The following is a 27,939-nucleotide window of genomic DNA, read 5'->3' on the forward strand; positions in this document are numbered from 1 at the left end:
GCATCAATGCGTATTACAATCGCAGAAGTCAACATGGGTCGGGAAAAGGTGAGCAGCGCTTTACTCGTGAAGCAGTTTTATCAAAACAACGGCAACAGTCCTGCGTCTCTTCGCGAGTGCCGACGCACCGTGGCTGAAGAACATGATTCGGAAGTTCGAATTAACTGGCTATTTGGGAATATCTCCAGACAGAGGCCGATGGCCAAACGCCCCACAGATAGTTACTGTTGCCATGGCTGAGAATGTTGGACGCAATGTGCGACCTTCAAGTAGTGTATGAGCTGTGTCACTGACAGCTGAACATTCCATGGTCCTCCGTTCCAAAAGTGCTGCGACCAGTTATAAAATGGTATCTCTACAGCGGTGCCAGGCTGTTGTGCATGCAGCTGGTAGTCACAATGAGCAACCTTTGAAAAGTGGATCGTAAGCAGTGTTGACAATTAACGAATATTACAGACTTGTGTGGATTTTAAAATGTGTTTCTTTCAATGGTTTATTCGTTATTTCTTCCCACATGTCCTTCCAGATATTTCGACAAAGTTTCATCGTCCTACGACCACTCGTTTTTCATGGGGGTCGCCCTCTCAAGTAGAGAAAGTTCAATCATAACTACCCTGTGTATCAACAACAGAGGACCAAGAACAGAGCCCTGTGGGACAAAATTACTAAGATTTTTCTTGAGCTGTTAGTACGATTCCGAAAATAGCATAGTAGGGTTTCTGAAGATAAAACCGCTTCAGTTGTAAGTACTTTATTCACAAAGCACGACCAGTTTCGCAGCATTTTAGCCCCATCATCAGATGCAATCTGTACAATGTAACAGACAAAGAGTCATGTAAGGCAAGTAACTAAAATGAGGAGATATACCGGACGAAAATACAAAATCATGTTCTTATCAGAAAAGAGTATGGGATGGCCCAGCATTCATAGCTAGCAATGTCTCGCTAAATAGTGGATGTGTTGTTGTTGTGGTCTTCAGTCCTGAGACTGGTTGGATGCAGCTCTCCATGCTGCTCTATCCTGTGCAAGCTGCTTCATCTCCCAGTACGTACTGAGCCTACATCCTTCTGAATCTGCTTTGTGTATTCATCTCTTGGTCTCCCTCTACGATTTTTACCCTCCACGCTGCCCTTCTGTACTAAATTAGTGATCCCTTGATGCCTCAGAACATGTCCTACCAAACGATCCCTTCTTCTAGTCAAGTTGTGCCACAAACTCCTCTTCTCCGCAATTCTATTCAATACCTCCTCATTAGTTATGTGATCTACCCATCTAATCTTCAGCATTCTTCTGTAGCACCACATTTCGAAAGCTTCTATTCTTTTTTTGTCCAGACTATTTATCGTCCATGTTTCACTTCCATACATGGCTACACTCCATACAAATACTTTCATAAACGACTTCCTAACACTTAAATCTATACTCGATGTTAGCAAATTTCTCTTCTTCGGAAACGCTTTCCTTGCCATTGCCAGTCTACATTGTATATCCACTCTACTTCGACCATCATCAGTTATTTTGCTCCGCAAATAGTGGATATCTGTTACTAAATAGCATAAAACAGCAGAGAACACTACCGTGATATGCTCCTGTCATACCTCCAGAAGACAAGAACTAAAATAAGAACTTCCTAATAACAAAGTATCTGGCAGGTAAAATACTACCAAACTGCACTCACCATGTGTACCAGTATTTGCCGAGCTAACAGGTTTCCAAATACCGAAAAAGTGAAGAAGAACTGCCCGTAGATGGTCATCTGCAGATTATGGTTGGTTGTTTGATTTGGGGGAAGGGACCAGACATCGAGGTCATCGGTTCCATCGGATTAGGGAAGGATGGGGAGGAAGTTGGCCGTGCCCTTACTGAGGGACCATCCCGGTATTTGCATGAAGCGAGATAGGGAAGTCACGGAAAACCTGAAGCAGGATGGCTCGACGCGGGTTTGATCCGTCGTCCTCCTGAAAGAGGGTCGTTGAAACAATACGCTGCAGGATTTGCGTTATTGGTAGTGTTTAGTGTCACGACTTGCCGATGGGTGCCGGTACTGGAACGGCGACGTGATTATGTAAAATTAAGCAGCAGTAAGTGACTTAATGCAAAATCGGTTTTATTTTCAAAATGTTATATCCGTGTTGTGGTTGCCCTGACTACAAAGTTCACTGCATAGTAGAGATTGTTGACTACCATACTGGAGATTCCTGCTTCTACAATCATGCTCATAAATTAAGGACAATGCTGATACATGGTGAAACAACGCTCTGGCGTGCGGTTTGCGGGTTTAAATCACCTCGAGGTATGACCGTGCGGTGCCTTTGACCTGCGGTCGTCACACGGTGGCGCTGGCAGCAGTCCACATACGCTGAGGTGTGTTGGTGCATGTCAGAGTACGGTGCAGCGAGTAAGTGTGCAGACGTTTTCAGACGTGCTAATGGTGACTGTGTGTTGAAAATGGCTCAAAGAACACATATTGATGATGTTATGAGAGGTAGAATACTAGGGCGACTGGAGGCTGCTCAAACACAGCAGGTCGTAGCACTGGCTCTCCGTATGCCAGAAAGTGTGATCTCAAGATTGTGGCAACGATTCCCGCAGACAGGAAACGTGTCCAGGCGCTACAGTACGGGACGTCCACAGTGTACAACACCACAAGAAGACCGATATCTCACCATCAGTGCCCGCAGACAGCCACGGAGTACTGCATGTGGCCTTGCTTGGGACCTCACCGCAGCCACTGGAACAGTTGAGATTTTCACTCTGCAGCAGAGTGTGCGCTGATATGAAACTTTCTGGCAGATTAAAACTGTGTGCCGGACCGAGACTCGAACTCGGGACCTTTGTTTTTCGCGGGCAAGAGCATTTGCCCGCGAAAGGCAAAGGTCCCGAGTTCGAGTCTCGGTCCGGCACACAGTTTTAATGTGCCAGGAAGTTTCACTGGAACAGTTGTCTCCAGACGCACAGTCTAAAGACGACTGAACAGACATGGTTTATCACCGGGTTTTCATCTGGCGTGAACCAGAAACCAGATAACAATCCCTTAATATCCTTGGACCTGTATGGAGGTCGTGGTTTGATGGTGTGGGGTGGGGTTATGATGGGTGCACGTACACCCCTGCACGTCTTTGACAGAGGAGCTGTAACAGGTCGGGTGTACCGGGACGTCATTTTGCACCAATATGTCCTCCTTTTCAGGGTTGCAGTGGGTCCCACCTTCCTCCTGATGGATGATAACGCACGGTTTCACCGAGCTGCCAACGTGAAGGAGTACCTTGAAACAGAAGATATCAGGCGAATGGAGTGGCCTGGCTGTACTCCAGAGCTAAACCCCATCGACCACATCAGGGATGCTCTCGGTCGATGTATCTCTGCACGTCTTCAAACCCCTAGGACACTTCAGGAGCTCCGACAGGCACTGGTGCAAGAATGGGAGGCTATACCCCAGCAGCTGCTCGACCACCCGTTGTGCGGCCTGTGTACGTGTGCATGGTGATCATATCCCATACTGATGTCGGAGTACATGCGCAGGAAACAGTGGCGTTTTGTAGCACATGTGTTTTGAGATGGTTTTCTCAACTTATCACCAATACCGTGGCCTGACAGATCTATGTCGTGTGTGTTCCCTATGTGCCTATGCTATTAGCGCCAGTTTTGTGTAGTGCCACGTTGTGTGGCACCACATTCTGAAATTATCCTTAATTTATGAGCGTGAGTGTAGATACAGTGTCGATTAAAACTGACTAGAGCGTGGTCCAGTACTCACCCCGAAGAGAGGGTCGGATCGGCGTCCGAAGCGCAGTCGGAGGGATGGCGATCGGTTGGACTTGCGCACCAGCTGGTGGTCGTCGCCAGCGGCGGCGAGACGGGCGCCCTCCGCCTCGCGCTGCAGAAGCAGCTCGTACAGGTCGCGCACGTCTGCAACACATGTGGAAGCACGCATGCACATGTCAGTACTCATTTCACCTCCTCAGCCCTTACGTAGCAAATACTCTACATGCAGCATCTGTACCACACAGTAAAGCTGAGATAACAAAAGAGAGCGGGACCGCGATATGCTCATATACACATGGCGGCTGTATATACACTACTGGCCATTAAAATTGCTACACCACGAAGATGACGTGCTACAGACGCGAAATTTAACCGACAAGAAGAAGATGCTCTGATATGCAAATGATTAACTTTTCAGGTCATTTACACAAGGTTGGCGCCGGTGGCGACACCTACAACGTCCTGACATGAGGAAAGTTTCCAACCGATTTCTCATACACAAACAGCAGTAGACGCGCGTTGCCTGGTGAAAAGTTATTGTGATGCCTCGTGTAAGGAGGAGAAATGCGTACCATCGCGATTCCAACTTTGATAAAGGTCGAATTGTAGCCTATCGCGATTGCGGTTTATCGTATCGCGACATTGCTGCTCGCGTTGGTCGAGATCCAATGACTGTTAGCAGAATATGGAATCGGGGGATTCAGGAGGGTAACACGGAACGCCGTGCTGGATCCCAACGGCGTCGTATCACTAGCCGTCGAGATGACAGGCATCTTATCCGCATGCTGTAACGGATCGTGCAGCCACGTCTCGGTCTCTCAGTCAACAGGTGTGGACGCTTGCAAGACAACAACCATCTGCACGAACAGTTCGACGACGTTTGCAGCAGCATGGACAATAAGCTCGGAGACCGTGGCTGCGGTTACCCTTGACGCTGCATCACAGACTGGAGCGCCTGCGATGGTGTACTCAACGACGAACCTGGGTACACGAATGGCAAAACGTCATTTTTTCGGATGAATCCAGGTTCTGTTTACAGCATCATGATGGTCGCATCCGTGTTTGGCGACATGGCGGTGAACGCACATTGGAAGCGTGTATTTGTCATCGCCATACTGGAGTAACACCCGGCGTGATGGTATGGGATGCCATTGGTTGCACGTCTCGGTCACCTCTTGTTCGCACTGACGGCACTTTGAACAGTGGACGTTACATTTCAGATGTGTTACGACCCGTGGCTCTACCCTTCATTCGATCCCTGCGAAACCCTACATTTCAACAGGATAATGCACGACGGTATGTTGGAGGTCCTGTACGGGCCTTTCTGGATACAGAAAATGTTCGAATGCTGCCTTGGCCAGCACATTCTCTAGATCTCTCACCAATTGAAAACGTCTGGTCAAAGGTGGCCGAGCAACTGGCTTGTCACAATACGCCAGTCACTACTCTTGATGAACTGTGGTAACCTGTTGAAGCTGCATGGGTAGCTGTACCTGTACACGCCATCCAAGCTCTGACTCAATGCCCAGGCGTATCAAGGCCGTTATTACGGCCAGAGGTGGTTGTTCTGGGTACTGATTTCTCAGGATCTATGCACACAAATTGCGTGAAAATGTAATCATTTATCAGTTTTAGTACAATTTATCTGTCCAATGAATACCCGTTTATCATCTGCATTTCTTCTTGGTGAAGCAATTTTAATGGCCAGTAGTGTAGAATTGTCGGTGTTAAGAGACAAGCAACACTGCTACATATAACCGCAGAAATCGATGTGTCAAATACTACGAACTTATCCATTAGGGCAGTGCCGCGCAATCTGCTGTAAATGGGCTACGGCAGCAGACAGTAAACTACAGTGAGGTACCAAAGAGCATGAGATAGCGGTATGCGCATATACAAATGGCGACAGTATCACGAACACAAGGTGTAAATGAGCACTGCATTGACGAAGCGGTCCTTTGTACTCAGGTGATTCATGTGGAAAGGCGGCCACAAGATGCGAGTTAAAAGACTCCTAACGCGGGATGATAGTTGGACCTGGAAGCGTGGGGCATTCCACTTCGGAAATAGTTTCGGAATGCAGCATTCCGAGAACCACAGTACAAGAGTGTGCCGAGAATACCAAATCTGAGGCATTACCTCTCACCACGGACAACGCAGTAGCCGACGGCTTCCGCTGATGACCGAAAGTAGCTGCGTTTGGTTGTTGTTGTCAATGCTAACAGACAAGCAACACTGCGTAATATAACCGCAGAAATAGATGTGATACGTACGACGAACCTATCCATTAGGGTAGTGCTGTGAAATTTGGCGTTAATGGACTACGGCAGCAGACAATCGACACGAGTGCCTTTGTTAACAGCGCGACATCGCCTGCAGCGCCTCACCTGGACTTGTGACCATATCGGTTGGACCCTAGGCGACTGGAAAACAGTGGCCTTGTCAGCTAAGTCCCAATTTCATTTCGTAAGAGCGAGGGTTCGAGTGTGGCCGAGATCCCACGTATCCAGGGACCCAAGTTGTCGAGAAGGCACAGTGTGTCCATAATGGTGTTGACTGTGTTCACACGGAATGGGCTGGTTGGGTTCTCTGGTTCAATTGAAGTGGAAGTGGTTATGTTTGGCTACTTGGAGACCATTTGCAGCCATCCATGGACTTCATGTTCCCAAACGTGTCATCAGGTCACAGTTGTTCGCGACTGATGTTAAGAACGTTCTGGACAATTCGAGCGAATAATTTGCCCATCCAGACCGCCCGACCTGAATCCCACCGAACATTTATGGGACATAATCAAGAGGTCGATTCGTGCATAAAATCCTGCACCGGAAACACTTTCGCAATTATGGACGGCCTTAGAGGCAGCATGGCTCAATATTTCTGCCTGGGGGGGGGGGGGGGGGGGGGACTTCCAAAGACTTGCTGAGTCCATGCCACGTCGATTTGCTGCACTTCCTCTTCTTCTTCTTCTTTTCCTTCAGCGCTTGTCCCGCGTGTCTGCAAGGTGCGCTACATGGGTTCGTTGTCTCCATTTCGCTCTATCAGGGGCAGTATCTGGGTGGATGTTCACGCATTTGAGGTCTTTATGAATCCTATCAGCCCAATGTTGCTTAGATCGTCGTTTGGGTCTACTGCCGACGACTTCAAGTGCGTAACCCGCCTTGGCAATAGAGTCAGCACCGGCCCCTAAAACATGCCCAAACCATGGAAGATGACTCTCAAGCATCTTGTCTTGGATCGGTGCAACACCAAACTGTTTCGTAATTCTGTCATTAGAAAGGTGATCCAACTTATTGAGAGCTGCTGTCTGCCTTAGCACCTTCGTTTCCATTACACTTAGGCGGCGTTCTGTCTCAGCTGTAGTCGGCCAGCACTCACAATCATACAAGGCGACTGATCGAATGACAGTGCGATATATTTTTGATTTTCAATTATGTTTCATCCTGTGGTCGCAAATGACTCCGGTTGTTGTTCGCCACTTCATTCAGGCTGCCTGAGTTCTGGTGTTGACCTCTGCGGTGAGTCGGTGATAGTGGAACTAAGGTACTTAAACTTCATTACACGAATCAGATCTTCACCATTAATCGTGACGGGTCTCATTTCATGTCTGTTTGATGTCATGTACTCGGTTTTCATCAAATTAAGGCGCAAACCGTGTTGCGCCAACGCCACTCCATTCTTGAGTTAGGCTCTGTAGATCAAGCTTGTTTTCTGCTGCCAACATTACATTGTCAGCATAAAGTAGGGTCCATGGTGATGGTCAGTGCAGGTCAGCTGTCACGGTGATGATGATGATGATGTTTGGTTTGTGGGGCGCTCAACTGCACAGTTATCAGCGCTCATACAGATTCCCAACCTTTGCTCAGCATAATATCGCTACTTTCATGAATGATGATGAAATGATGAGGACAGCACGAAAACCTAGTCATCTCGAGGAAGGTGAAAATCCCTGACCCCGCCGGGAATCGAACCCGTGCTTGGGAAGCGAGAACGCGACCGTGAGACCAGGAGCTGCGGATATCTGTCACGGAGTCCATTACGAGGATGAACAGAAGTGGTGATAATGCAGAACCTTGATGGACGCAGACTGTGATGGAGAAGTTCTTGGATAGTCTGAGGTTGTACGGACATAACTTCTTGGCTGTGCATAAAGTAACTGCACCCCATTAGTAAGCTACTCTGGCACATCATGTTGTCGAAGTGCTAGCCAGATGAGACTGTGTGGCAACCAATCAAAGGCCTTTTCGAACTCCAGGAATGCTAGATGCAACGGCTTCTCTTTCTCATGATGTTTCTCGATTAAGAGTCCTGCAGCATGAATCGCATCAGTGGTGCCGCAGTTCTTCACAGATCCAGCTTGGTTTCTGGAAATCTCTATGATCTCACGGATCCGTTGGTCCAGAACAAGCTCGACGATTTTCATGTCGTGGCAGAGACGTCGCATTGGACAGTAGTTGGTGCACTCAGCGGGATTTCCCTTCTTCTTAAAGGCAGGCACGGTGAGGCTCTGCTGCCAATCAGCTGGCGTTTGTCCGTCTTGCTGAAGAGTTCCGTTAACCATTCGGCTGCCTTCCAATGATGTGAACATCATATCACTGCTGCGAGGTCATCTGGGCTGGTGGCTTTCGCAGGCTTCAATTTCCTCAAAGCGTCTTGACCTCTTCGCCGGCAATTTCTCTTACGGGCTCTTCAACAGCATGGCCGGTGGGTATTGGTGGATAGGGGAACTTTACTCTTGAGATTTTCTTGAAGTAGCTGCGCCATCGTTCTCTGATCTTCTTGCAGTCAACTAGCAGATTTGCTGCACTACGCCGGGTTATAGGACTCCGACACCATACTAAGAGGTATCCCATGATTTTTGCCACCTCAGTGTATATGCTGCGTGCAATGTTTGTTTTTGTCTCTGGCGATTAACTAAAGTTGTTGTCCCTAATTGTAACGTAAAGTCTCAAATGATCTTTCACAAAGAAATTCTGTTAACGGCAAAAAAGATAGCGTCCAGTCATTCGCGGACGAGACAACTGAAATTGAGGGTAGTAAAGCAAAAGCAGAAATGCTTAACTTCGTTTTTAAATGTTCCATTATAGCGGAATACCCAGGTGCAGTACCCAAATTTAAGTCTCGTACCAATGGAAAGATGAATGAAATAGATATTTAAGTCAGTAGCGTTGAAAAAGAGCTGACGTTAAAATTGAACAAAATCCCAGGATCCGACGGAGTCCCTATTAGATTCTATACTGGCGAGAAGAGCACTGCCGTGTCGGAACCCAGTTTCTCAGCAACTTCGCCCAGTGGAAGAGGAGTCAAAACAAGCGAACACGTGACTCGGCTTATAGTAGTTGCTCGACTATTTCTGAGAAAACAGTGGCCAAAGTTTTCGAGGTATTTTTGAGGTACTGTATTTGCCTTTTACCGCGCAATGTTCTCAAATCAAATGGTGACACAATGGTTAGCGCGCGGCTTATTAATTCTGCGACCCATGTTCGAGACCCGAATGCAGTTTTTATTTATTTTATTTTTATTATTTCTGTTTATCTAGCCATGTCTGTACAAGGTTACTACACGAATATTTCTAATCGAATTACGGAATACGATGGCTTTATATTAATCGTAAAATTACATCTGTATTTCACAATAAATTCCATACATTTATTGTATCATATATGTGAGTATGGCATGTTGAGGTTTTCCAGTCTTTTTAGCTCTAATATTCTGTTATTTCACTCTCAAATTAATTGTTATATTAATTCTTATATTTTATTCACATGTTTATTCATCAGGAAGATTTTCTGCATTCCCTTGGATGATACCAAACATAGAAACATTTTAAACACAAATATTCCGAACACCACGTGCGTCGTGCGAAAGCACGTTTGCCACAGTCATGTTTTTTTCGGATGAATCACTCGGGATAGAAACGCCGGTAACAGTGGTGAACATTTAGCGCGCTGGCAATAAATGCATAATGCATCACTTTTCCGGAGACTGAATGTCTGCAGTTCAAATGTTCAAATGTGTGTGAAATCTTATGGGACTTAACTGCTAAGGTCATCAGTCCCTAAGCTTACACACTACTTAACCTAAACTATCCTAAGGACAAACACACACACCCATGCCCGAGAGAGGACTCGAACCTCCGCTGGGACCAGCCGCACAGTCCATGACTGCAGCGCCATACACCGCTCGGCTAATCCCACGCGGCGTCTGCAGTTCATTACGTATCAATATGCACTATAGGAATTTCACCGAAAACAGTTGAAAATCATTTCCTCATTCACCTGATATACAGTTAGTAAACGAATAAGGATTACGCATCAATATGCACTATAGGAATTTCACCGAAAACAGTTGAAAATAATTTCCTCATTCATCTGACATACAATTAGTAAACGAATAAGGGTAACGTTATATCAACATACACTGCAAAACATTTGTGTAAAAATCTTCTCTAGACGTGTTATATAAATGAAAAATAAAAATAAAAGTAATAATCGGGTTTCGAACGCGGGGATCAAAATTAAAAGTCCCGACGCTTACCACTGTGCCGTCATTTCGTCCGAGGACATCGCTCGATAAAAGGCACATAAAATACCTCGAAACTAGCTCGAAAATTTTCAACATCATTATTTTCAGAAACGGTCGAATATCTACGCATAAGCCGAAACACTTCTTCCCTTATTTTGACCTCTGTTCCACTGGGCCAAGTTCCTTGGTAACCGGGTTCCAACACAGGTGTATTTTCCTCGTGATTTTGCTACTTTTCTTTTTCATCTCTTCCGCTCCCGTGTTTCTTACCACCGCAGCGATTTTCAGTGATTTCACAGGAGATGTGGGACATCTTAAATCAGACTTTAACGAAATAAAGCCTGTAGCGTGTCCCTAGCTGCACTGAACCTACCAGTTAAAACCTCATAACAATCTCTCAAGTAGTTTTACAGATTAGCATGTTCAGACAGACAGACGAAACGGTTTTTGTAAAACTTTAAGTCACAATATCTTTGTTTTCTGCGAAAAGCCCATGAAAATCTGTCAAGTTGTTTCGGTTCAAAGACAGACACCCACACGAGAGTTTTACAGTATTATTATTAGCACAGATGTATATTAAAGCTGTCAGTGAGTTAGGAAGGAGTTCAGTGTGCATCAACAAATGTCTTTGATCAATTACCCAATTACGACAAATGTCTGACAGGCAGTACAGCAAATTTTTTTAATCTAACCTAGAATCATTCATTGTCGCTGTGGGATGTGATCATAAAGTTCTCGCTCGCAGTGTACGAATATGAAGACCTCGGCTGTAAACAATAGTAAGTTGGTTGTTTTCAGAAACTTAGCAGTGAAGTATCGATAGAATCACATCAATGAGATATTTCAAGAACATCCATCGTCATTTTTTTACCTACCGTTAAGATCTATCCAAATTTTTTTCTTAAAAATACATCAACGGGCACTTAAAACTGATTATTTGGAAACTGAATGCACTTAATATGGCTTAGCATTGACTTCCCACTGTTTACGTGCTTGGAGAGTTAACGAGACATCATTGTGATATTCCTCAAAAATAGAAATTTAAAAGGTCCGAACTTTTTCAGTTGCTGTAATAAAACTTCATTAGCAGCTTTTCGAATAATAAACCATAACAACATCAGAATTAATCTATGATTCAATATAATGTAAAATTCATGTTATATTACTATTTTATGTCAACAATGTCAACGATAACTCTTAATCTTTCTGCCTTCACACTGTCAAGTAAATTCATGTGGACAACAGTAAAGGACACGATTGAACACATTTTTCTTGCGTAAATCATGATTCGCATTACCTGATTAGCAACAAGTTTTGGAGCGCATTTACTTTCAGGAACATGTTCGATATCTTCGTCTGAGACCTAGTCACCTGCACCATTCTCGGATTTGCAACAAATCGCCAATGAAAAGCATTTTTCTGGCAAGAACACTGCACACGTCACTACTAGCGGCAGCACTTACTACTGTTTACATGCACACATCCCGACAAGACCGAGCGAGGTGGCTCAGTGGTTAGCACACTGGCCTCGCATTCGGGAAACCGATGGTTCAAACCCGCGTCCAGCCATCCTGATTTAGGTTTTCGGTGATTTTTCTAAATCGCTGAAGTAAATGCACGAATGTTTCCTTTCAAAGGGCACGGCCGACTTTCTTCCCCAATCGGATGGGACCTATAACCTCTCTGGTTGGTCCCCTCTCCCGAATCAACCAACCAACCTGACAAAGTGTGCATTAATGACAATTTGAAATTCTGAACTATCAACAAATGCGAATAAAGCACATCACATACAATGTTTTACATTCAAAATTTCTGTTTCTCACAGACTGTCCCATGCCATTTTTTATGGTTGAGGTCCATATCAGGAAGGAAGGAGAGAAGATGTGAATTGAAGGTGGCGTCGACAGCACGATCATTAGAGCCAGATCAGACATCCAGCCTGAGGATGGGTTGGGAAACTGGCTGCGCCCTTTGAAGGGAACCATCGCAGCACTTATATTTAGGGAAGTCCTAGGAAATTTGAATAGCAGGGCGCGAGTTTTAACCGTCATCCTTCAGAAAGTGAATCCAATGTACTGACCACAGCCTGCCGCGGTGGACGAGCGGTTCTAGGCGCTTCAGTCCGGAACCATGAGGCTGCTGCGGTCGCAGGTTCGAATCCTGCCTTGGGCATGGATGGGTGTTGTCCTTAGGTTAGTTAGGTTTAAGTAGTTCTAAGTTTAGGGGACTGATGACCTCAGCTGTTAAGTCCCATAGTGCTTAGAGCCATTTTTTACTGACCACAGCGCCACCTTCCTCGGTGCCAATATGCGAGGTCTGTGAGGAAAGTAATGAGACTGACAACACTGTTAGTGATCTGGCAACGCTGTGTTGTTCTGATCCCCCAGATCCTCAGTCCAGGTTTCAGCTCCGAACAGCCATCACCTAATTTTTGAGAGCGCCGTTAGTGAAGTTGTGTTTTTGTTATGTGTTACGAAAGGGGAACAGCGGAATTTAGAGCAACAGCCATCAAGTTTTGCGTTAAACTTTGGAAATCCGCCAATGTGACCATCGAAAAGTTGAAACAGACCTGTGGGGAACATTCCTTATCAAGAGCACAAGTTGATCGCTGGCACAAATCGGTTTTGGAAGGACGAGAACATGCTGGAGATGAATCTTGCTCAGAGTGATGTGGGATCTGAGTGGGGGGTGCCCCAGCGATCAGTGTTGAGGACGTTCCCATTCCTTATTTATATAAATGATATGCCCTCTAGCATTACGGGTAACTCTAAAATATTTCTGTTTGCTGATCACACAAGCTTGGTAATAAAGGATGTTGTGTGCAACATTGATTCGGTTTCAAATAGTGCAGTACATGACCTCAGTTCATGGCTTTTAGAAACTAAACTAACGTTAAATCACAGTAAGACTCAGTTTTTACAGTTTCTAGCACACAATTCAACAAAACCTGACGTTTTAATTTCACAGAGCGGGCATATGATTAGTGAAACTGAACAGTTCAAATTTCTAGGTCTTCACATAGATAGTAAGCTGTCGTGGAAAGCCCACGTTCAGGATCTTGTTCAAAGATTTGATACTGCCATTTTTACTATTCGAACGGTATCAAAAGTAGGCGATACTTTGACACGAAAATTAGTCTACTTTGCTTATTTTCATTCGCTTATGTCGTATGGTGTTATATTTTGGGGTAACTCTTCCCGTTCTACAAGGATATTTTTGGCTCAGAAACGGGCGGTTCGGGCAATAAGTGGTGTTAGTTCACGAACCTCTTGTCGACCTCTGTTCACGAGTCTGGGTATTTTGATATTGGCCTCTCAATATGTATATTCCTTATTGTCGTTTCTTGTTACCAATATTAGTTTATTCCAAAGAATAAGCAGCTTTCACTCGGTTAATACTCGGCAGAAATCAAACTTGCATTTGGATCGGACTTCCTTAAATCTCGTCCAGAAAGGTGTGCAGTATACTGCTGCATCTATTTTCAATAAGCTGCCACTCGAATTCTAAAATCTTAGCAGTAATCCACGCACTTTCAAATCGAAACTGAAGAGTTTCCTCCTGGGTCACTATTCTGTCGAGGAGTTCCTTGAAAAATTAATCTCATTGTTATTGTATTGCTGATGTGTTTACTTACATTTATGGACTGACTTTTTTCAGGTTCATGAACATTTATTTTTATCTGTTATTACTTTTATGTTGTAATTTCATGTACTGACACGCTCCATGACCTTGGAGATTTGCTCCTCAATTTGGTCCTACGGAACTTGACGTGCAAATAAAAAATAAAAAAAGAGACCTGAATGCAGTGATGAGATTGTTCCTCCATGGCAAAGAGTCAGCCGAGTGTTTTATAAAGATGTTCTTGAGAGGTTCTGGCAAAGGGTGGATCGAGTGAGACTGGACATTGCAGACAAGTGGAGGCTGCGTCATGATAATGCACCCTGTCACACGGCCACTTCCATCACGGAATTTTTAACCCCAAAAGGCAGTCCTGTTGTTGCACAACCCCCCCCCCCCCCCTCTATCCCTCTATTCACTTCATCTTGGTCATTGTGGCTCTTTGTCTCGAAATTGAAAAAGCTTGTACGACGTCATTTTGGGACTCTGGATAACATTCAAAAGGTAAATACCGACATGTTAAAAGCCCTACCAGTTGAAGCTCTTCAGTGCTGCTACCAAGACTGGCAACGACGACTCCGCTGGTGTATAGCTGCCGAAAGGAACTACTCTGAAGAGAACAATATTGTTGGCTAAAAAAAATGAAAACTTTGGTAGACAAGTGTCATTATCTTTCTCACATGCGTCGTATGCCACAGTGAATTTATAACAAAACTAGCAAACTCGGCGATACTTCGCAGTTGCTAAACATTTACAGGAATTGGATATAGGTTCTGATCTCCTACTCCTCACTCTCTCTGTCGATCTCTTCTTTTTCCCCCCCATTGGACTGTCCATCACCTCCTCCCCTTTCTCCCACTCTCTACGTCCACCTCTTTCTTCCCCCTCTTTCTTCCCCCTCTCCCTTCCTCCCATCCTCCGTCTAACTTTCAGCCCTGTTTATTGTTTTTGCAAACGAAACCATCACTGGCAATTGAAATCGCTTAAAGTGAATGGGTAAACTGGTTAGGAGCACTAATATACAGGGTATGAGAGAGAACTCTCCAGCTGCTAGATCTGTGAGGATTGTGGCTTCGATGGCAGTATTTTATATAGTTTTGATCAGGGAACTGATAGGATTACAAAGTTTCGCACGATTCAGATCCCATAGTACTATTCTGATCTGAAGCCTATAAGCCATAAATAGAAATTCCATGTTTTCTGTTAACCAAGTGCGAAAAAAGAAAACAAAGTAGCACATTGTAGTGTGTACAGTTTTTTGTCTGAAATTACACAAGGGGAAAGAGTACAGGTGGGAGAAGCAATGTGTGTGTACTGGTTTAAATTCCGCGCTATTATACTTACAACTGGCTATGAGAAAGAAAACGAAACCGTACATTTTCACAGCACAGCATTTCCTTTCTCGCACTCCATTTTAACAGAAAACATGTACATTTTTGCTAAAAGGAGCGTAGAGCACATCTCAATATGAATGTTCACTAGAGCATTGTGTAAAAATATGAAATAAATCGGCTAATAAATGTTCAAATAGGCTAATAAATGTTCGAGACTTTACCTAACAACAATATATATCGACAAATTATAGTCCACTTCCGTCCCAACGCTCATTAGAGCACTGTGTGAACATTTGAAGTAATTTAATATAATCCATCATGGAGTCGAGGTAGCAGTTGTCGTTATACTGTTTATCACTGTTAGCATTCAGCCGCGATTTTTATACATATATTTTAACAACGTGTTTCAAGAGACAATGCTCTCATCAACAGGTTGTAAAGTCTATGTCATGAAATTAAACGGACTAAAAAGACAAAATACCATCACAAATAGTTGGGAAGTCCATAGAGTAAAACAGAATTAAAAGTATATTGGACTGTGGGTCCTCGTCTTACATTAAAGTTGTTGACACAAGTCGATGGCCGTCCCATAGCTACCAAGTATGCTGTCGCACTTTTTAGTCCGTTTAATTTCATGAAGTAGACTTTACAACCTGATGATGAGAGCATTGTCTCTTGAAACGCGTTGTTAAAATATATGTATAAGAATCGCGGTTGAATGCTAACAGTGATAACCATTTGAAGTAAATCGGACAAGATACAACAAAGGTTCACCCATATACTGGGTGACAGTTATTGAACTATATGAAATAAAATCGTCATAATTTCTGAACGGTTTGAGATAGGACGTTCGAACTGCACGGTTGGTCGCATGCCATGGTGGGAATTAGTACGCGCCGAATGGTTTGGTTTAGCGACGAAGCCCACTTTCATTTGGACGCGTTCGTCAATTAGCAAAATTGGCGCATTTGGGGAATTGGGAATCCGCATTTCCCGATCAAGAAGGCTATTCAACCTCAACGAGTGACTGTGTGGTGTGCAATGTCCAGGAACGGAATAATCGGTGCAATATTCCTTGATGGCACGGTGACCACCGAAAGATACTTGAAGGTTTTGGAAGATGGTTTCATCCCCATTATCCAAAGTGATTCTGATTTCGACAAGATGTGGTTCATGCAAGACGGAGATCGACCCATCGAAGCAGGAGAACGTCTGATGTCCTGGAGGAGCACTTTGGGGACCGCATTCTGGCTCTGGGGCACCCAGAGGCCACTGGCATGGGCCTCGGTTGGCCGGCATATTCCCCGGATCCGAACACATGTGACTCCTTCTTGTGGGGCTATGTTAAAGGCAAGGAGTGCAGCAGTAACTCCAAAACCGTTGCTGAGCTGAATGCAGCCATTCAGGAGGTCATCGGTAGCATCGATGTTCCGGCACTTAAGCGAGTCATGCAGGATTTCGCTATTCGTCTGCGCCACGTCATCGCCAATGGTGGCAGGCATATCGAACACATCATAACCTAAATCCGAATATCTGTAGTGACGTTTACACGTCGAGTGAAGTGTGTGCACGCCGTAGTTTGTAACTTATTTGCGTTTTTCCCCATATATATATATATATATATATATATATATATATATATATATATATATATATACGTGTGTCTGTTAGAACCCGTGGCGAGTATGAGGAGTTGTAGACAATTCAGTGTCTCATCAATTACTCGATTTTAACTCCTAATCTTCAGCATCCACCTGGGGCACTGCATTTCAAAATCTTGTGTTCTCTTCTCGTTTGAATTGTGTACTGTCTACGTTTCACTTCTGTACAAGGCTACGCGCCACACAAACACCTTGAGAAAAGACCTCCTAATACGTCAATTTGTATTCGATCTTAACAGATCTCTCTTTTACAAAAAATGTTTTCTGATTAGTGCCAGTGTGTCTTTTCTATCCTCTTCATTTCAGCCATAAACAATTATTTTGCCGCCCAATTAGCAAAACTCATCGACTACTTTCAGGGTCTCATTTCTCAATCTAATTTCCTCGGTATCACCTGATTTAATTCCCTTCCAAAATTTGTGCTTGGTATCCTATACTGCTCGCTAAATTTGCATATACAGAAAGGCTACTACCCTATGTTAGTTCTCTCAAGTCCTCCCACTCTTATAACTGCACTTCCGCTCTTTGATCAACTGTTCACAGAAAATCTGTAATAATCGTGTGTTTAAAATCATCATTTGACGTTTCTCCGGTTCTGCAGGGGCTTTATGAGCTAGTGAAGGAAGTGTCGTTTGTGTGTGTGTGTGTGTGTGTGTGTGTGTGTGTGTATGTATGCGTGTGTGAGCGAGGATATCAAACCAGCGTAGCGGGTAGACACAGCTTAATTAACCACCGGTCACCTCTATTGTGACCGTCCGCCGTCACTGGATGTGCACACTCTGTTTGGCAACAACAGGGTCCACGGTTCGATCCTCTGCCGGGCCCCCATTCTGAAGCGGATGAGCCGTCGCCGTACCATTCAGTACGGCTATGCGCAGTGGGAATACTGAACTTAACGATACTGCTCGTACTGTTACTCGTCATGCCATCATCATGACGAACATAAACACTCACCGAAATCCAAAACGCGTAAATTACGCGTCAGTAATCCTCATGACACGACATTCGTTGGTTTCACCAATTCATAACAGAACTGTCATCTACCGACGTATCCTGGACTTCCGGGTACGCTAGAGGTTAGCCTGTTACCACAACCAACATCTCAGGAAGTAAGTTACACCTTATTAGGGCAAGTAAAATTTTTATTGAATGCTACACTACACTACAATCGGACGCAGATACATGTAACAACGAATCCATGCTGAACGGTTACCCAAATGTTTATTTCAAAACTCTTAAAGCTTCTTAAACAAAATAAACTTTATCGACATTCTGCATCCTTGTTCTTCGTGTCTACATACACTACTGGCCATTAAAATTGCTACACCAAGAAGAAATGCAGATGATAAACCGGTATTCATTGGACAAATATATTATACTAGAACTGACATGTGATTACATTTTCACGCAATTTGGATCCATAGATCCTGAGAAATCAGTACCCAGAACAACCAGCTCTGGCAGTAATAACGACCTTGATACGTCTGGGCATTGAGTCAAACAGAGCTTGGATGGCGTGTACAGGTACAGCTGCCCATGCAGCTTCAACATGATACCACAGTTCATCAAGAGTAGTGACTGACGTATTGTGACGAGCCAGTTGCTCGGCCACCATGGACCAGACGTTTTCAATTGGTGGGAGATCTGGAGAATGTGCTGGCAGGGCAGCAGTCGAACATTTTCTGTATCCAGAAAGGCCCGTACAGGACCTCCAACATGCGGTCGTGCATTATCCTGTTGAAATGTAGGGTTTCTCAGGGATCGAATGAAGGGTAGAGCCACGGGTCGTAAAACATCTGAAATGTAACGTCCACTGTTCAAAGTGCCGTCAATGCGAACAAGAGGTGACCGAGACGTGTAACCAATGGCACCCCATACCCCCATACCATCACGCCGGTTGATGCGCCAGTATGGCGACGACGATGTCTGTTTGTGTAAGAGAAATCGGTTGGAAACTTTCCTCATGTCAGCACGTTGTAGGTGTGAGTGCTCTGAAAAGCTAATCATTTGCATATCACAGCATCTTCTTCCTGTCGGTTAAATTTCGCGTCTGTAGCACGTCATCTTCGTGGTGTAGCAATTTTATTGGTCAGTAGTGTGTTAAAAGCGTCTCACGTTGAAGTTCGTGCTAAATTTCGAGCATCTGTAAAGCTTCGCCAATCTTGAGGATTCTGCGTTCTTTTAAATTTGGCACGTTATTTTCATTGCCTCTGTAACAGTATTCTGACGTGTTTTGTGTACCATGGCAGATCAGTTCCATCTCGGTGAAGTTCTTATTAGCAATGAAAGCGGTATTTTTATTATATGCAGTAGCGTGGCCTCCCCGTAGACCTGCCGTTAACGTCCCAGCTGTATGGCTTTGGGGACATTTAAAAGGATCGACAGCGTGATGTTGCAGAGAGTGTCTTCTGTGCGCGTGAGAAAAGCCCAACACAGCCAGCACCGTTCGCTGGCGATCGCGAGTTTTTGAGAAGGTGGGCTGAAGAGCGTGCAGGAATGTACGGTAAGCGCACTGAGATCCTTCTGCGGTGTCAACGTCCGCCTTCTTAGCTGGCTGGTAACGTGTTCGCCTCCCACGCAAGCGGTCCCGGATTCGCTTCCCGGCCGGATTGGAGATTTCCTCCGCTCGGAGACTGGGTGTTGTGTTGTTGTTGTCATCATCATTTCATCCTCCTCACCGGCGCTCAAGTAGCCCGACGTGGCGCCGAATAAAATAAGACATGCACTTGGCGGCCGAACTTCCCCCGAATAGGGGCCTCCCAGCCAAAGATGCCATACGTTCATTTCATTTACATTTGCGGTGTCAACAGGCAGAAGGCAGTCGTTGGACAGAATGAGCCATGCTCAACACGTTTTACTTTGTGGATTATCTTTTTAGTACTTCTTATTGTACGAAGGACGTTCAATAAACAGTGCAACAAATTTTTTTCTCTGCCAATTTAGTTTGAAGAACGTGCAGAATTTGTTGGGGTGTGGGGTGTGGTGGGGGCAGAGTATCGTTGAATATTTCCGCATCAGCTCCTATAGTTTCACGAAGTTCCGATAGGTAGCGGCGCCGTACGTAGCCTTCAAAACAGCAACGCAGGTGCGTTCCAAGCAGGGAGCTGTCATGGAGCATCGCAGATATTCATAGGCGCTGGCAGCATGTCAGATACCTGGCAGCGAACAAAAGCACGGTGAGTCGTCGGGCGACACGCCTATCGTCACCGCAGCTAGATCGCGTAAACCTGTCCAGCCTCCCGCAAGCCGGCTGATTGCACACTTCTGTGACTTCTCCACTGTTCGAACGTGAATACAGACTCATGCGGGGTGATCAACAGCACACAATTAAGTACTTCGCTGCACTGGACGTCTCTATTGGTAGTGCTGACAAACTTATCGACCAGTTAGGGAGTTCGCAAAACTTCATAGGGCTATTCTTCCTCATCCACCCTACAGCATGGATCGCGCACCTTCCATCTGTTTGGCCGAATGATGGATGCACTCCGCGAGAACCAGTACGTGGATGATGGGGAGGTTATTGATGAAGCAAGAAGTCGGCTCTGCTGTCGACCAGTAGGCGACATAAGGCCGTCTCAGTGAACGAAGAAACAGGGTTTTGTAACCAGAAGATTGGGGGATCATATGGCGTACTGTAATTGCAAATACAACCAACCTGCTTTCAAGAAAATTGTGTTGCATTACGTATTGAATGAGCCTCGTAGTTCATAGAAACGATAATTAAATCAAGACCCTAAGCTGTCGACAGGCGTTGATATACATCAACGGGGACAGCTGAAAATATGTGACCTGACCGAGACTTGAACCCGGGATCGCCTGTTTACATGGCAGACGCTCTGTCCATCTGAGCCACCGAGGGCACAGAGGATAGTGCGATTGAAGGGATTTATCCCTTGCACACTCCTCGTGAGACCCAGATTCCCAACTTAATGTCCACACACTACATTCGTAGTGCCCCTGCCCATTACACTCATTAAACTCATTACCCGTAGGAGTTCGGGCAATGAGTGTGCATCCAGCACAGAAGAAGGAGGTCAATGGCCGGTTCGCCTTAACTATATGAAGATGGTATCTGTTCTTTCGGACATGTCCGAAAGAACAGATACCATCTTCATATCGTAGTTTATTGTTTTTGGATGGTATTTGGTAAGACGGACACTGACTGCTCACAATTAACGTCTAGAAATGCAAGTTTACAACGGAGGCTTACCGTTAATCCCTTTTAATAAGGAGGCGCAGCAGGCCACGAGCTAAGTCGTTGTAAACAAGGGTTAGTTTGCGATCGGACTGCACCGGGTGCGGTCGGAAGCAAAGTTTGACTGCGAGGCAACAGGCGTCCGCTTACAAGTTCCGTCATTTGGCGGCGGCAGGCAGTTGCGGGATGAGTGCCAGTCTGTCGCGGGCGCAAAGCCGTCAGTGTGATCCGATTTGAGGCGAGGGCTCCGAACAGTGCAACCAAACTCGAGAAGATGTTAACTCCGAGTCTACAAGGACGTCATTAGCGCCAGGGTAAGCCGATTAAATTCATTATAAAATACGCAAGAGCTGCCGAACAAATTCATATCCACATCTACATCTTCATACATCTACATCTACATGACTACTCTGCAGTTCACATTTAAGTGCTTGGCAGAGGGTTCATCGAACCACAACCATACTATCTCTCCACCATTCCACTTCCGAACAGCTCGCGGGAAAAACGAACACCTAAAACTTTCTGTTCGAGCTCTGATTTCTCTTATTTTATTTTGATGATCATTCCTACCTATGTAGGTTGGGCTCAACAAAATATTTTCGCGTTCGGAAGAGAAAGTTGATGACTGAAATTTCGTAAATAGATCTCGCCGCGACGAGAAACGTCTTTGCTTTAATGACTTCCATCCCAACTCGCGTATCATATCTGACACACTCTCTCCCCTATTACGTGATAATACAAAACGAGCTGCCCTCTTTTGCACCCTTTCGATGTCCTCCGTCAATCCCACCTGGTAAGGATCCCACACCGCGCAGCAATATTCTAACAGAGGACGAACGAGTTTAGTGTAAGCTGTCTCTCTTGTTGCATCTTCTAAGTGTCCTGCCAATGAAACGCAACCTTTGGCTCGCCTTCCCCACAATATTATCTATGTGGTCTTTCCAAGTGAAGTTGTTCGTAATTTTAACACCCAGGTACCTAGTTGAATTGAAAACCTTGAGAACTGTACTATTTATCGAGTAATCGAATTCCAACGGATTTCTTTTGGAACTCATGGGGATCACCTCACACTTTTCGTTGTTTAGCGTCAACTGCCACCTGCCACACCATACAGAAATCTTTTCTGAATCGCTCTGCAACTGATACTGCTCTTCGGATGACCTTACTAGACGGTAAATTACAGCATCATCTGCGAACAACCTAAGAGAACTGCTCAGATTGTCACCCAGGTCATTTATATAGATCAGGAACAGCAGAGGTCCCAGGACGCTCCTCTGGAGAACACCTGATATCACTTCAGTTTTACTCGATGATTTGCCGTCTATTACCACGAACTGCGACCTTCCTGACAGGAAATCACGAATCCAGCACATAGTCCAGCAGCCACCGTACGATGCGTCTTGGAAGTTACTCTGTGCTAATACTAGTCACCTCCTTTCCTATTCCACTCGCAAATAGAGCGAGGGAGAAACGCCTGCATTCCTCCGTATGAGCCCTAATTTTTCGTACCTTTGTGGTCCTTAGGCGAAATACATGTTGGCGGCAGTTCAACTGTTCAAATGCCGTTTCTCTAAATTTTCAGAACAGTGTCCCTCGAAAAGACCGTCGTCTTCCCCCCAGGGATTCCTTTTTGATTTCCAGAAGCATCTCCGTAATACCTGCGTGTTGTACGAAGCTACTGGTACCAAACCTAGCACCTCGCGTCTGAATTGCTTCAATGTCTCCTTTAATTCGACCTACTGAGAATCGCACACTCTCCAGCAGTACTCAAGAAGGGTTCGCACCAGCGTCCTATAAGCAGTCTCCTTCACAGACGGACCACACTTTCCTAAAACTTCGTCCAATGAACCAAAGTCGACCATTCTCCTTCCCTACTACAGTTCTCATATGCTCGTTCCATTTCATATCGCTTTGCAACGTTACGTCCACATATTTAATCGAAATGACTGTGTGAAGCAGCAAACTACTAATACTGTAGTCGAACATTACCGTATTGTTTTTCCTACTCATTTCCAATTCTCTAATGTTAGAGCCAGCTGCCGTCAGATTTGATTTTATTAAATTCTTTTGCGTTGGTTTTGTTGCGCCTTCTTACTTCTTGGATAATTCGATTTTTCTCTCGAATTTTTTTAATATAATTTATTGCCCTTTGCCATTAACCATTCATCCAGAGAAGTGAATAACTACGGAGCATGTCATTCTCAATGGAGAGAAGTCTCCCGAAGTAAGAGTGATTTTAGGTGTGCCGCAGGGGAGTGTCGTAGGACCGTTGCTATTCACAATGTATATAAATGGTAGTGTGGATAACATAGGAAGTTCGCTGAGGCTTTTTGCGGATGATGCTTTAGTATATCGAGAGGTAGTAACAATGGAAAATTTTACTGAAATGCATGAGGATCTGCAACGAATTGACGCATGGTGCAGTGAATGGCAATTGAATCTCAATGTAGACAAGTTTAATGTGCTGCGAATACATAGGAAGAGAGATCCTTTATCATTTATCATATGGAATGACCATATAAAATTAATCGTCGGTAAAGAAGATGTCAGACTGAGATTCATAGGTAGCACCACAAAGATACGGGAATTAGGGCTCATATGGAGGCATTCAGACGTTTTTCCCTCGCTCTATTTGCGAGTGGAATAGGAAAGCGGGTGACAAGTATTAGTACAAAGTACCCTCCACCACGCACCGTACGGTGGCTACTGGACTATGTATGAAGATGTAGATTTGTTGTCTCTGTTCGGCAGCTATACAGCAGGTCATCAACTGGAAGCAGTTAATTCCATAGATTATCTGGGAGTAGGCATTAGGAGCGATTTAAAATGGAATGACCATATAAAATTAATCGTCGGTAAAGAAGATGTGAGACTGAGATTCATAGGTAGAATGCTAAGGAAATGCAGTCCGAAAACAAAGGAAGTAGGTTACAGTACACTTGTTCGCCCACTGCTTGAATACTGCTCGCCAGTGTGGGATCCGTACCAGACAGGGTTGATAGAAGAGATAGAGAAGATCCAACAGAGGTCAGAGCGCTTCGTTGCAGGATCATTTAGTAATCGCGAAAGCGTTACAGAGATGATAGATAAACTCCAATGGAAGACTCTGCAAGAGAGACGCTCAGTAGCTCGGTACGGGCTTTTGTTGAAGTTTCGAGAACATACCTTCACCGAGGAGTCAAGCAGTATATTGCTCCCTCCTACCTATATCTCGCGAACAGACCATGAGGATAAAATCAGAGAGATTAGAGCCCACACAGAGGCATACCGCTAATCTTTCTTTCCACGAACAATACGAGACTGGAATAGAAGGGAGAACCGATAGAGGTAGTCAGGTACCCTCCGCCACACACCGGGCTTGCGGAGTATGGATGTAGATGTAGATCTGGTACACATACACAATACACGTTATAAATTACAGTAATTCCAGGTATACTTCATGCTACAGTCTCTACATGCACGCACCAACACAGTACATATATCACAAATTCTAACGCTGTACCTTTGAGTCTGACTCATAACTACATATCCACTTCGTGCAGAAACTGGGCAACTCTGACATAATCCGTCGTGTTCAGTTTTCGAAACAGGTCCGTCACTGATATAGCTTTAGGAATTCATGGCCTTAAGAAACTTGCGGCGTCGTCTGTCATATCTTGAGTATCCTACACTGAAGCGCCAAAAAACCTGGTATAGGTATGCGTATTCAAATACAGAGAAATGTAAACAGGCAGAACATGGCGCTACGGTCCGCAAGGCCTATATAAGACAACAAGTGTCTGGTGCAGTTGTCAGATCGGTTACTGCTGCTACATTGGGAGGTTATCAAGATTTAAGTGAGTTTGCACGTGGTGTTATAGTCGGCGCACGAGCGATGGGACACAGCATCTCCGAGGTAGCGATGAAGTGGGGAGTTTCCGACCGGCCGGAGTGGCCGAACGGTTCTAGGCGCTACAATCTGGAATCGCGCGACTGCTACGGTCGCGGGTTCGAATCCTGCCTCTGGCATGGATTTGTGTGATGTCCTTAGGTTAGTTAGGTTTAAGTAGTTCTAGGGGACTGATGACCTCCGATGTTAAGTCCCATAGTGCTCAGAGTTCCAATTTTCTGTACAGGTTCCGAACCTATCGGAACCGAGGTGATGCAAACCTTCTTTTGATGTGTGTATTACCGGTGCCGTATTTTGTGCACGAACTGACCTCTTGATTATGTCTCATAAATGTTGACTGGATGACCAGATCGTTCGCTCGACTTGTCCAGAATGTTCTTCAAACCATTCGCTAACAGTTGTGGCCAGGTGACATGGCGCGTTGTAATCCTTAAAAGCTCCATCGTTGTTTGCTGCAAATGGTCTCCATGTAGGCGAACACAACCATTTCCAGTCAGTATTTTGCAGATGGCTGCACTGCAGCAACGGTTAGGGAACAGCAGGTATAAAAGACAGCCAACCAGTTGCATAAATGGTGGTTTTCAGTCGCCATTTAGCTGATAACATGGTCTGTTATTTTAAGTGATTGGTTTTACTGTTGTGACAAGCCCTTGATTGTATGGGCCTTAAATTTTTATATATGGATAGATTGTTGCCGATGCGTGTCATGTGGAGACAGGTTTTATGAGTGAATTGGCAATGTGAAGTTTGTTTGTTCTTCTGAAGAAGACAGGTTTAAATCCGTCGAAACCATGGTAAAGATTATTTGAAAACCACCATTTATTGCAACTGGTTGGCTGTCTTTTAGACTTGCATTTCAAGTCAATTTCTACTCAGGTAATTACATTTTGAATATAAGTTTTTTTAGATATTAATACTATTCAGTGCGCTCAATTCGACCGCTAAAGCAGAGTGAACCTGTCATTATTCCTAATCTTCGGATATATATAAAGGTGTGAATAGGCGCTATTTCTGAAGAGAAAGTGGAATTTTATATTGCTAAGCGAGCTACGTAAGGTAACACTCAGCCATATAAGATTACGTAAGCTGCTATTCCATAGGTGCCCTGTAAATAGATTGCGACATGACCCAACATGAGATAAAACACATACGGCAGTTATTGTTCGCATGGGTTCAAATGTTAACAAGCTTGGCAACTTTTCATACCATTTTATGCTACATTTTTAACATTGACGAGCTACAGTTCCTAACGAAGATGTGTGTACTTCGTACTCATGTACAGTTCTTAATAAGCATAGTACGATTCCTTATTTCTTCCTATGTATCTGTTATTTTGTTTCTTAAGGGGAGGTTTACTATCTTTTCGTTCAAAAAATCGATTTTTTTAAAAATTGCATTTTTGGATCCATAAAAGTGTTTAGAATTCACCTCTGAAACGATTTTTCCGAATACGGAACGGAAATATTTGTTATTCGCGGTTGAACACAGAAATGCACCTGCCTGAAATCGGCCTTTTTCACGCACCAGTTTTTTTTTCTTTCGGAGGACGAGTTACTGTACCGGTGCTTGGGAGGAAACATACAAAATTCAAATGAAAGTTTGAACGCGTGTGTTTGGAAGCTAGCCGCCAAGCATTTTCATTGTGGTGCGAAGACTGTGGAGATTGCGACTTTCCTGGCAGTGAGCAGCTTCAACGAAGGGTATTCAGCAATTCTGAAGATCGTGACAACGACGGACGTCACCCTGGGACTCTATTCGACGCAGTTCGCCAAGCATTCGGACGACCACCGGATTTAGGCGGCCGAAAACCGCTTGTCACCGGCCGTACGAGCGGCTCTGGAGCAGCGCAGAATGGCCCAGATCGAGCAGAATGCCCTCTATGAGGAAGAGGAAGGACTAGTTTATGGACCCGGAATAGCAAATTGAACGTAGGTTGCGTAATATTGCATTTATATGTAGTCAAAACTTCAAACGCGTTTTTCTCGAAATGACTTCTTTTTATCGCGCCGTATGGTAACTTCAAATCTACTGAACCGATTGACTTGATTATTTGTTTCCGACAAAGCTAACTAAATTGTCTAGGAGTTGGACCACATTTATTCCTATCCATCAACTATAAATATTTTTACTTGACCGACGAATTCGAAAAATCAATGAAAAACACCCTATTTCTTTTCAAATGGCCGCCATTTCGTTTCCTATGGTACAAATAACTTAAGCGATGTACAACTCCTAAAGAATCTTATGTAATTCGCTAACGTCAACTCAATTTTGATTTCAGACGAGCTGGCTGACCTGTGACGTACCGCGCGTGGAGGTCTACATCGATATTTTGTTTCGTTCCGACGGCACTTCCGCCTTTGCTCTTCGACATTTCTGGTCGAAAAAATTCCAGTTTGTAGAGAAAATGTCATTAAACGTTTGGACCAAATTTGACACTGATATCTATAACACCTCCCGAGAAAAAAATTCTCAAAGAACATGTTTTCTTTCGGACCAAAGTTAGTAAACCTCCCCTTAAGCTGGTCCAGTGCCGTTATTTATAACGAAAGGTACTGTTCGTTTTCTCCATCAGCTCCGGATTGCACTCTGTAACTTTGTTGGCATAGCCAAACGGGAAAGGAAACCCCATGATGAGACCCTGACGTTCACGCGATAGTAGAGCGACCGTCGTGTCATCCTCACCCACAGTGTATTGAAACCTGGATCATTAGTGAGCAGGGTATGTTTTCATTATTTCTATTCGCCTTTCTCTACAGTGTCTTACAATTGTTTATTGATCACTTTCACCTGGTAGGTATTTTCCACTTACGTACGTGGTGCAGAGAGCCATGGCATTCTAGCCTGCGGTGTCCATAGATAGAGGCCTTACCAGGAGTGCTATGTTAAAACTTCTAAGACTCATTACATTGAAATAATGTATGTTTTTGAAGACTGTTAAATTCATTAGAATCT

The 27,939-nt window shown here is 44.6% G+C and overlaps 1 protein-coding gene across 1 annotated transcript in view; it reads right to left on the minus strand.

Moving 5' to 3' along the window:
- LOC126428061 (short neuropeptide F) overlaps positions 1–27,939 on the minus strand; it is a 586,585-nt gene that overhangs the window by 17,353 nt on the left and 541,293 nt on the right. The window contains exon 3 of the mRNA XM_050089938.1: positions 3,758–3,909. Coding sequence (XP_049945895.1) covers positions 3,758–3,909 — 152 coding nt within the window. The remainder of the gene's footprint in view (positions 1–3,757; positions 3,910–27,939) is intronic.

The sequence above is a fragment of the Schistocerca serialis genome, chromosome 12 (genome assembly GCF_023864345.2).
Source record: "Schistocerca serialis cubense isolate TAMUIC-IGC-003099 chromosome 12, iqSchSeri2.2, whole genome shotgun sequence".
NCBI classification, from domain to species: domain Eukaryota; kingdom Metazoa; phylum Arthropoda; class Insecta; order Orthoptera; family Acrididae; genus Schistocerca; species Schistocerca serialis.